Source organism: Protopterus annectens, chromosome 3.part1, assembly GCF_019279795.1.
Source record: "Protopterus annectens isolate FY-2018-M chromosome 3.part1, PAN1.0, whole genome shotgun sequence".
Taxonomy (NCBI): Eukaryota; Metazoa; Chordata; order Ceratodontiformes; family Protopteridae; genus Protopterus; species Protopterus annectens.
The window spans coordinates 694,089,478-694,102,128 of record NC_056732.1 but is presented as its reverse complement, the minus strand read 5'-3'; the positions used below and the strand labels follow the sequence as shown (position 1 = coordinate 694,102,128).

At 34.6% G+C, this 12,651-nt stretch overlaps 1 protein-coding gene across 1 annotated transcript in view; it reads left to right on the top strand.

The window, feature by feature from the left end:
* Positions 1-12,651, top strand: part of DNAAF11 (dynein axonemal assembly factor 11) — a 1,372,540-nt gene that overhangs the window by 513,860 nt on the left and 846,029 nt on the right. The window contains exon 4 of the mRNA XM_044067052.1: positions 4,921-5,093. Coding sequence (XP_043922987.1) covers positions 4,921-5,093 — 173 coding nt within the window. The remainder of the gene's footprint in view (positions 1-4,920; positions 5,094-12,651) is intronic.

The window sequence follows — 12,651 nt, the reverse complement described above, 5'->3', positions numbered from 1 at the left end:
CAGAACCCCAAGCTTACAGTTTGGCTCTTCCAATTCCATTAGTCACCAGGCAGAAAAATGTTATCTTCTCCAGTTCAAAATATTTTACTGGCTTCCCATAGACCTCCCACAAAGAAACTTTACCACTGCAAGTGGAAAAGATTTTCTGTTTGGGTGCACAATAATAATCTTAACCCCTTCTCCGCACCAGTTCAAAAGGTATTGGAGTTTTTAGTAATGCTTTTCGAATAAGGAGCCCCTGCTTCTACTATTAAGGTCCAACTAGCTGCTAGCTCCAATTTCCACAGTGGATTTGAAGACCATTCACTGATTTCCCATAGATTGTGCAAAGTGTTCATGAAAGGAGCCTTGCGGTTGAAACCACCATATAAAGACCCTCTTGCTCCTTGGGATCTGACTATGGTTCTGCAGTTTTTGGTACTTTCCCCTTTGAACCGGCAGCTTACCTGTAACTTAGTTTCTTTCATGGAAGACCATTTTTCTAATAGCCATTACCTCCGCCAGAAGGATTTCTGAAATACAAGCACTGTCTTCAAAAGCCCAATATTTGATTTTTCATAAGGATAGGGTTTGACTAAGAACCAACCTCTTTTTTTCTTCCTAAGTGGTCTCAAACTAATATTAATCAAACCATTGACTTACCTGTTTTCTTTCCAAAAATTTCCAACAAAGGTGAATATTGCTTACATTTGCTGGATGTTCACAGAAAGTTTTGCTTCTACCTCAATAGAACTAAAGAATTTAGAAAATTGGACCAGTTATTTGTCTCATTTTCTGGTCCATCTCTGGGGAAATCCATTTCAAAAATCACATTGTCAAGTTGGTTGAGACTGTATTACTTTCATATGCAATGAAAAGAATCTCCAATTACCAGTACCAGTGAGAGCACATTCTTCTAGAGCAACAGCCACATCTGCTGTTTTCAATTCCATGGCTTCCATGGATGAAATATGCACAGCAGCAACCTGGGCTACTCCGCATACATTTATCACTCATTACAAATTGGATCGGGTCTCCAGGGGAAGCACATCCTTTGGCTCTATGGTTCTTAGGAACATCCTTCCATAAGACCACCCAAGATCTAAAGTAGCTGGGGATTCTGTCCCAAAGGTCACGGATAAATGAAGACTGACAACATCAGATTATGTACTTAGCATAACGCTCCATCTGTGTTGTCAATCTTCATTTATCCTTGGCACCCTACTCTCCTTCCCCACCCTGTAGACTTCTTGGAGGGAACGGTTGCTTGTCCTGGTAATTTTTCAGGTTTGTCCTTGGACATAGCCTCTTCAATTCCATAAACAGATTCTTCTGTTTTCATATGTAGCTGCAAACTTGATCTGAGGTAATCTGGAGAGGGGTATTGTGGGTAGAGTCTTGTCTCCAGAATTTTTTGCTGGTGCGAGCCGTGTAACAGCTGAGCCAGTTCCAAGGATTTAAACCGTGTCTCAAAGGCCAAGTATAAATGAATGATAGACAACACAGATGGAACGTTATGGCAAGTACATAACTTCTTATTTTGCAATCCATATTCTACATAGGGAATGCAGATATCAGTAATGCATTTTGGATTTGAAGTTAATGGAACAAGTTTACTTGTGACTGATTGTGATCCATTGTTGTACCTGTGTGCCTAAAAGTGTAATTGCTTAGTTTTGTTCAGCTGTGTGAGGGTTGACTTTTGTTTATGTGGACAGATGCTTACATTAATATACAATATGTGTATGTATGTATCTTGGCTACAGACATTTATTTTTGTTTTTTTGTATTTGTTTACCTGGAAAGTCCAACTGGGTAATACCCTTTTCAACAGAAGCCCGGGGAGAAAAGCCCCATTTGCTACATTACATATGTTTATATGTTATATATATTTATAAAACATACCAGATTAACTAAAAACTTGCAAGTAACCTTTTCTGTTTATTCCAGTTTGCTCGATTTTGTGGTAAGCATATCAGCATATTGACACTGTCAGAGACAAAAAAATAAAATAAAATACCTGCTTTGCAGTCTGCAATTTCATAAAATCAGGATTATTTTATCTGGTTTTGAAGAAATGAGACCTGACGAATCATTAGATACTTGCCCCTAACAATGATTTTCACGATTGTCATAAAAAATTCCCATCAATCAATTCAAGAAGCCCATGCAGTTGGTTAGAGTAATGATAATAATGTATACAAACCCCTACTGTGTGTACCTCAGTGTTCTATGTAAACAGCGTACAAGGTGGGATAATTCTTTAGAGTTTCAGTCATTGTGAGAAAATATTCTCCTTGATGCTATTTGAACTTCACGTGACAGTAAATGTGGATACATCTGTTATGTAATTGATTAAACTACATCTAGAGATCTGTAACCTATTAAAATAAAGCAACCCATTATGTTGAGATCCCAACAAAATGGGGTATGGTGGAATTGGAGGTGTAGGGAGGGAAGAATTCATTTAATTATGCCTGATTTGATAATAAGCATTTTGTTTTCCTGTTTTATTTTCCCTTTTATTGTATTCCATTAAATAATCTGAAGTCTTTTTTTTCCAAAAATCTTTATTGACAATAGTTTTAATAAAAACATTGGAAATTACATAATCATAGCACTCAAGCATTCATGTGGGTGAAATATTAAACAATATAGGAGTATCACAAACAGTACATAACAAGCCACAGTTAGAAGAAATAAACTATGTACAAGCATGCTAATTGCCTATATTGTTAAGCATGATATTTAACTTTGTATGATAAAATGAAGAAAAATTGAAAGGGGAAGAATCTGGTACACTTGTAAGCCCAGACAGCAAAGAAGCAGGTATAGTAAAGGGTTGTCAGCATGGTATAGCAAGAGAAAGAAAAACCTAAAGCCCAACCCCAAGGTCTTCACAGTAATTAGGAAATATTATTATGAAAGTATATTGAACAAGGTGTCCCAGTATTCAGTAAATTGCTGGTGGTGTTTCTGACAGTACATTAGGTACTTGTGGGCTAATAAGTATTTTATACCCATTTGTGTGAACCCTTTCCATGTCATTGCAACTCTGTCTTTCCAATTTAGGGTGATATAGAGTTTAATTAGAGCAAATACAGTAATTAAAATATGATTTTGTAATTTTGTTAAGCCTAAAGGAGGAATGTGTGGCATAGTAAATTCCCAGGAAAGAATTGCTTTCTGATATCCCATTTTTTGTAGTTGAACCCTAAGCACACACCATAACTTGCAAGCACACCTGCAACTCCAGAAAATATGAAATATGTCGAGGATGGGTCAAATTTATTGATCTTGGCTGGGGTGAGGTATGCATTGTTCAAAATCATTAGATGAGTGTAATATAGCTTTTTAAATGGGGTATATTTTGAAGTTGTTTGAATGGAGCAGGTAATTTGAGTTGGGGTGATTGATGGGTTAAGCTTAGTCCAGTAGTTGAAATGTTTCATTTTGATATCTAATGGCAGTGGTAAGCTTATATGTATTTGAAATAATTTTCTTTTTCATTAATAGAGAGGACTATAATGTATTGCATGTATTTATTTTATCAGGAGCAGGATTGAAATCAACCCAAAATTTAGCACAAAGCTCTCTAAGTTGTCTCAAGATAATGGTGTAACTTTTGGGGAGATTTAACTCCAGCCTCGTCTCACTAAGTGACTTCTTCCTATATTGATATATATCCAGTATAATTTTCTCCTTTAAGAGGGGATAATCATTCAGGTTGAGCATTATATTATTGAGTTTAAGGTCTGGGTTAAGATGGAGCGGTTGTAAAGTGTTGAAGGACTGGTTAGCTTGAGTGTGCTGGAAGAGTTTTTGTATAGTGGTTATTAAGAAATGGAATAGCTCTAAGGTTAATACTGTAGGTTTTAATATAGTTATAGAATAGTTTCACCCATGTTGGAGCCCAGGTCTTATTGCTTGTGTTATATTCTGAAATTCTGACTTATCTACTACTGTTAATTATGTCATAGTAGAGTCTGAAGTCAGGCAATCCAAGACCTCCTTTCTCTTTAGGATAGACTAATTTTTGTAAGCGATTCTGACTGAATTTGGTAACCAGATGAATTTTGATAAAGAAGAGTTAAGTGTTTAAAAAATTTTATTATAGACTACAAGGTTAGAGGCATTGAAGACATACAACAGTCTTGGAAGAATGTTCGTTTTGATAATGGCCACTTTTGATAGAAGAGAGAGCTGAAGTTTATTCCATCTAAGAAGATCTTGTTGTATAGTGGACCAGAGTTTCACAATATTGTGTTGATAAAACATTTTAATATCTTGATGGAAATAGATTCCTAAGTATTTCAAGGAGTGGTTTAACTTAATTCCCTTTGGAAAAGGAAAAATGTTTAACTGATGTGCATGATTGATGGGTAAAGATTGAGGATTTCTCTGGGTTAAGCTTATAGCCGGCAAATCTAGAGAAAGAGCCAATAGAACAGGATTTTCATGAGGTCTGAGGAGGTAGCGTAAAGTACATATTTAAGTCCTCAGCAAATGCATACATTGTAATCTTGGTGTTATAAAGGACAGGGAAATAATTTGAAGTCTGATTTGTGTCAACATTTTAAATGCCACTACGAAGTTTATAAGTCAGTTTAGAAAAATGTCAGGAGAAACTGCACTAGTTGTTATCTCGGCTACAACCCTATCATATGAATATCCACATTTTTTAACAATGTGTTCATTGTGCTGATATGTATTACGTTTGTGCTATATTCTTTTCTGGTAAGTAAACCAATAAGTAAGAGCCCTAGATAACTTTAACTTCTTGTTTTAATAAATACTTGCTGTGATATGTTGTATTTTTCTTGTGTAGCCATACTGTATGTTTTGAAGTGCACATTTGTTTTGATTTTCCAGATGTGGTGTATGTCTGGTTGTGATGCTTTCGCATCATCTAAATTACATTTAGCTTCTTTTATTTATCAGGATGTGAATCTTTGCAAAAACTTGACCTCACTGTTAATTTTGTTGGGGAGTTATCCAGTGTTGAATCTCTCAGAAACAACATTCATCTTCAAGAGCTCTTCCTTGTAGGAAATCCATGCACTGAGTTTAAAGGTTATAGACCATTTGTTCTGGCTACTTTGTCACAATTAAAGGTATGTATAAGTCTGTATATTAACAGAATATGAGTTTTTTGCCCGTGTTATTGTTGTACTGAAGTAATTACAAAATGCAATGTGAAAATCTGCAGCTGTGATAGAATTGTACTGTAAATCTTACTTGACAATAGTCATTACAGCACATTCCGGCAAGTGAGTAACCTCATTGCATTAAAAAATGAGTTTCCACACAGAAATTCACTGTGAAATTATGATGTACAAGTTTACAAATTGACATATGCCTTATTGAGTTACTTGTTTATGTTGCAGTATTACCACAGATCTGACTGTTGATCCTTCTTTAATAAACGTTCCTTCACTTTTTAATAGTAAGAAAAAAATGTTAGCCATGCCCTGACCTAAGCTAAAGGAAATTGTGTCATTTGTCTGAAGTAATGCATCATGCTTATATATTTGACTCTATGTATAGTCTGGTGATTGTGTTAGTGATACAAAGCACAGTTTTCCATTCAGTTAGTCAACATTAATAAGTCTTACAGCCACAGCTCACTTTTCTTGGGAAACCAATGTAGTTGTAGAAAAGCACTAAGCTGGATTGTGAGTGCTTAGAGCAGTTGAAGATTGACACTTTTTTTCCAAACAGAATTTATTAAAGTGTAGCAGTATCAATGAACACTGAATATGTCACTGGAACCAGTGAAAGATCAGTAGTAGTGGAGGGAGTTGGAGATGAAGCATATATTGAACAAAAAACAGTTCCATGCATTAGCTAAATAATACATTTTCATTTTCTAAATAATTTGTTATAGTCCTTGGGCACATTTAGCATGAGCCAAGTAAAATTACTAAGCACTTAACTGCTGCATCAAGTCTTCACAGTCAGGGGAACCATTAGCCCACATATCTCTGCCTAGTATTTACAGTATACTTAAGGGATTTAGCTATGATCAAGTTTCTGATTAACACTTCTTTTAATACTAAAAGCCTGTGGGATTGAATAGTGTCAGTAGTGCTACAGGTAGCACACTCCACTTATGTGCAGAAGACTGAGCGTTTTATTGCTGCAAAGGATAGTTGGATTGCTAACATTGCATTGCGTTGCCAGGGGGTGCTGCATTCCTGTGTGTGTCATCCGTTAGATGAGACATTAAACCGTGGTCCCATCTCCTTGAGTTGGTGGTAGCTCAGGTGGTTATAAAAGATCCCACAGCACCTAGGGGTCCTTCAATTTGCAACATAAACAAAACATTATTCACATATTTACAAAATATAGATATTTACAGGTACATGTCAACACATTCCTATATACCATTTTAAAGTCCCCACACTGGGCCAGTAATCAAGGAGCCTGAATCCTCACCACTGACACTGGAGAGGGATGTTCACATTGAACAAAAATGGATACACCCAGTACTTCTAGATGCAGCTCTCTGCATCAGGCACAATCCCCCTTAAGCGCGCACAGGAAACACTCAGTCCGAGGGCTGGTTTTCCCTCTCTCTCCAGATCCCAAATAAGACTCCCCATTGGCACAGTTATAGATTTGAGTCCTCAGCCAATTCCTCCACCACTCTGTGAAACCAGTGCTTTGTGTCCTTGCTCCAAGCAGCTGACACACAATCTGAGATTTGATTTTCACACACACCTGGGAAAGGCTTGCATAGATTTACTAGCTATGACTTCCTCCTGCCCAGACTATAAGGTTGTTACTGCCACCAGGCACTTTACAGCTACTCTAAGGCTCTTACAAGGGAACCCAGTTATACTGAGTGAAATTAATATTAATACAAATGGTAGTGTTTGGCCAAAGCAGTAAGGATTTCAGGCATTGCCGCAGCGTCAACAAATAGATACAAGTCCTCTCAAAGTATAAAATATTCTCTAAAGGGCCAACCACAATGAAAAGTTTATATATATTTAATAATAATAAAAGCATGAAAATACTAAATACTTATTTACAATAACCATCAGAGTTTCAGATCACAGGAAATACTGAAATAACACAGTATAATAGATTCACACAGATACAGAAAACCTGTACTTAACTAATCTCACTATTTTTTCCTGACTGATCTAAAAAAATCACTATTCCCTGGTTCACTTACTAGAGCAAGGCAAGATGAAGTAGCTGAAGAGGGCCTTCCTTGTCAGGTTGCAAAAACAGAGTGCTCTGAGACTTCAGTCTCACCTACTATTGAAATATCATTTTAGTGATGGATTACAGAATGACATCACATACATCTGGTCATCTGACTTCTGGTTCTCATGCTACCCTCTTAGCCAGAAGCTGCCAGGATTTAGCACATATATGTCAATAATACACACACATACAGCTTGCTAAGATCTTTTGCTGCTTCTGGAAGTCATAAAACAATTTCAGACCTCCACCCTTCCAGAGTACCAGTTAGTTCACTCCAAAGAAAATACAGAAAGCTTCCTAATACAAACTTTTTGACTGTGGCTGCATTGAGTACTGTACGATACAATCTTTATGGCCTAAGCCGCTTAATTTAATTTCAAACTATTTTTGAAAGTCAGATGGATTGATAACCCCTTCTCTTCTGTTATCCTCTGTTACAGTGTATACATTTTAACAGTTACAATAGTAGATGTATATTTCTTCCTCTGTCCAGCAAGCCATACTGTTGGTACATTTTTAACACAAGCAGCTGTATAAATATATTTTCAATACAAGCATCTGTACAAATCAGTTTGATATACAAATAACACATAATTCTTTACAAAATTCCAGCTGGCTGTGCTGGCATATATTACACATCAACTGCCCTAATTTTCCTGGCGTAGCTGGCAGTACCTCAAATCATCACAACCATCATCATCATCATTATTTTGTCATAACTGACCCCCACTCCTCCTTTCATAACCATAATCTTATTTTTTACAATGTATCTGCTAAAATCCCTTTCCCATTAAACAATATTTCATTCAAATTTTCATTCCAAATAACCTATATTACATAAAATAAATTCTGGTCTACCCTTCTTACATATTCTTTCTTCTTGTTTTTTATACTAGCCATTCATAATCATATTCATATATGTATTGTTTACATCATTAATATTCTCAAAACATTTCTTCACACAACTTTTTTCCGGAGTTTAACTACTATTTTATATTTAAAAAATATATATATATATATATATATATATATATATATATATATATATATCGATAAATTTTAATTTTTTTCCATTTAAATAATCTTTATCCCCTTTTCTTATTGTCATCATCTTCCCAGTTTATAACATTTTCACTGTTTGCTCATCCTACTATTGATTATGAGTTCATCCCTAGGTTTCATGACTCATGTGATAGTAAGAATCTAATTTACTTAGCCACCTGCACAAAATGTACAAGATTTTATGTAGGCATGACAACAAGAAGGTTGAAAGATAGTATGTATAATCACATATATGATATAAGGAAAAGAAATCCAGAAAATGAGTTGGCCGGACATGTTATTCTATTCCCTGACCACACTTTTAGGTTCAGGGTTCTACAGATGGTTACCAAGAGTAGAAGGGGTGGTGATAATATAAACCATTTGGAATCTATAGAGCTCAGTTGGATCTTTAAGCTTAGAGTTCATATGGACCCGGGGCTCAATCAGTGTATCAGCATTAAACCTATACTTGAAGCACGTGTATAGGGATCATTCGGTGATGACATACACATATATAGACGTTTTAAATGAATGTTGGGTTTTACATCTTGGTAGTTTGTTGTTTTATTCATTTATTTATTTATTTATACACGTTCCTGTATTTTTGCATTATTCCAGAAGTCATTAGTTACACGTATACTTTTAGGTATATATAAATATATATTTTAGTAAATGCTTACACATAGTTTTAGTTTATTGTATTATACATATGCATTTTGTATATTTAGTTGTGCTGCTGGTATATCTGTTTTTCCAGGAATAAGTTGCTTCAGATAGGAATAAGTGCTCACATATATTTTAGTGAATGTATACACACTGAAATATAAATGGTACAGGTACTATGTTACAATAAGCTTTTTTTGAAGCTTTTTTGTAGAATGACTTTTACAGAATGGGTGATGTATACATTTTTGTTTTTGTCCTTTTGTTTGTTTTGTTACTATATAAAAACATGTTTTTATATACATTGCATTTTAATTAAATTGTATTTTCTCTTTTGAGCAGTTAGTACTGCCTCCCAAAGACATTGTCTTTAAGTGGAAACTCCACCCTTCTGTTGCACATTTAATCAATTATCTAATCAAGTCTTTATTATTTAAGTGTTTTTTGGAGCAAATGTATGTTAAGTCTGAAGAAGCATGCCAGTGGAGCATGTGAAAGCGCTCATTTTTATCTATTAAACTGGATTTTATATACGTTGTGGTGGTCGTGTCCAGTCTTCTCATCCTCACTATTCCATACCTTCTAAAACAAACCTCCTACATGAGAGCAATTGCATGGTTCCAACCAAGTAGTCCAAAAACAAAACGTATGAGCCAGCAAACTGTGACCTGAAAGAACTTTATTGTTAAAAAGTCATGAAAAACAACAAATAACCAAACCAGTTTCGGCCGGACAAAAGCACAGCCTTCCTCAGTGTAGAATAAAATGATCAATTGTTGCTGTTTAAATACACCCATCTGAAAGATCATTGGTTCATTCTAAAATTGTTCATTTAGACCAGGTGGGAATGATCCACCCAATTTGACAATCCACTTCATTTCTTTGGAATTTAGAATAGAATGCCAACCTGTTTTGTTAAGTTTGTTACCTTTGATAACATCAATAACCATAAAAGAAAATTGCAGTTTTGTGTACCAAATAATGTTTGTATAAGGCATTGTTAACTTTTTTGTTTTTGATATTGCTGACATGTTCGGATATTCTTGGTCTAAGGGGACATGAAGTTTGTCCAACATAAAAAGATCTGCAAGTGCAGGTAGCCAAATAGACCAACCAGTCACTACTGCAGTTAGCAAAAAAGTTCAGATCATAAACCGTAGCACAATTCTTACTGGTAAATTGTTTGGATTTGCTTACTTTGTCACAATTGGCGCAATGGCCACATGGAAAACAACCGGTCAAAGGTTCACCAGTCAAAGTAGTCTGTAGTGTCTGCGACTGTCTACTGCCATGGGAATGTTTGTAATGATTAAAACAAGAACCTAAGTTTTTCCCTTTACGAAATGAGAAAAGACATCTTTCTGGTATGATGCTAGCCAATTCATGATTCCATACCTTCCCATAATGCTCCACAAAGTATCATGTCCTGTTGTATCAGATGCCTTACTGATATCACCTACCCATAAGTTTCACATCTTCCCTTTTACTTGTAATGTCATTCACAATTTCTCAAACCACTAATAATTCCTGGCATCCCTTCCCTTTTATACCATATATACTTTCTTCCATAATGTCCTCCTTCCTTCCTTCCTTTCATTCTCCTCTGTATTATTCTCATAAAAATGTTATTATCTGTATTATTTAATGTGATAGTTTTGCAATTTTTTACTTCATTCTTTTTATCTTTCTTACATGGAAATGTTAACATTCCATGACATAACTCTTCATAAACAAACCCTTCTTTCAAAAATTCACTCAAGACATTTACAAAGCGCTCTCTTTGCCAATCCCTTAATTTCTTGTACGTTTCCTACCCAATACCTTCTGGACCTGATACTGATTCAACATTTGCTTCATCCAATTCACTAATAGTAATTTATTTCAAATTCTTCCTTTACTAATCTTTTTTACTTTCTGTTCTTTATTTTCATTCTTTTTCCCTCCTATACATATTTTCTACATGATATACTACAATACTCCTATAATTTACACTTGCATTCTTTTACGTGTCCTTTTACATTTTCCATTTCCCTCATTATACTGATATCCTCCTTTACTATTTTAAATTTGCAGACATCTCCTCCCTTCTTCGTTGTAAATAATCTCTGCTTAAACATTAATGTCCTAATTTGTTTCTCAAGTCCTTTTATGTTTTTCCCTTTCCGTATCATAATGTTTCCTTTTCTTTATCTCTAAATTTTCCAATACATTCCTATACATCTTTCCATACTTTACTTTCTCCTCCTTTCGTAGATCACCCTGCTATTGATAAAATGTTTATTTTTAAATTCAATCTACCATTCATCCCAATGTTTATAAAAGTCCTTCACAGTTATATGATCCCTACATAACTACAAAGCTTCCCACTCTTGCAAATTCATCCCATACCTTTTCATTTATTCTTTTTATTCCCTTTCATATGTTAATATACTCCCTGTCTTCCATCACCTCCATCAGTAGTGCTAAATGATCTGAAAAACTGTCTCTACTGTATTACCATCTCCTACATCCAAACATTACAGTAGTACAGAATAATCAGTTTTAGATCCAATTGCCCCTCTTTTATAAGTCCATTGATTTTTATTTCCCATAGCTACTGATTTTTATTTCCCAAAGCTAACTTGCCACATTAACAAAAAAGTACAAGTGATAAAATCTTTCCCTTTCCTTGTGCATTTTCCCCTTAATTCAAAATTAAAGTCCTGTTCAGTAATAATTTTCATATTAAACACCACATAATGTAATATTTAATGAAACAAATTTTCTCTTACCTTGCCATTTGTATATGCATAAAATGCTCCAATTCTATAAACATTCTCTCTACCTCACATCCACAGTAGTTAGCCTTCCCATCAATTATTAATGTTACATCAAATGTGTTTACTGTTTTTTTTCACATAATACAGCCAATTCCAGAACAACATTTATATCCTAAATTCCATATTATTTTCTACCCCACAATTTTTCTGTTTGCAGTCTTTCTTTACTTGTCAGGATAATCATAGACATTCTATAATTATAATATCTGCATCACATTTAGCACACCATTCCAGTATCCCTTTCCTTCTCAAAATATTAATAATACTATTCACATTAAAGTAAAGCACTTTAAAAGTATTTTTTTAAGGGGAAGTATTTTAAAATTTCAGTTTCTTATTTTTTAATCTTTCCCCAGTTGAAATTTTTTCAGAGTTTATTTACAGCCTTACTTTGATCCTCAGAATTTGATGTTTCACTATTATTGGTAACTGAAACACAACTACTCCTTATCTTTCTAATCTTTTGTGATGTGTTTTTAAATCTTCTCTTCCTCAACCCTACCCTAATACTACTCCAGTATCTTTTCCTAACATCCTTTACACTTCCTTCATAAATATCTGACTTACTTTCGTCTACATTTTCAACACTCAGTAAGGTTACCTTCATCATAATGAAATATAAAATTTTGTCTAAGTTATCTTTTATTACTTTGTCCTGTTTTTCACTAACACTTTTTCCCCTTACTTCCTTAATACTTTCAGACATTATGATACTTTCTTCCTCATCCTGTCCAACATTATGTTGCTTATTCTTTTTACAATCAAAACAAAATGCCCTTCACTTTTACATAGTCTATATTCTTTTTTACACTTGTTCGTTATATGACCCCCCCCACTTTGATTACATCTTATTTTTGTGCACTTGTTTTTTTTAGATGATTGAAATTCCCACAAAAAAAATATTTTTGGCTGTCCTATATACCTAATT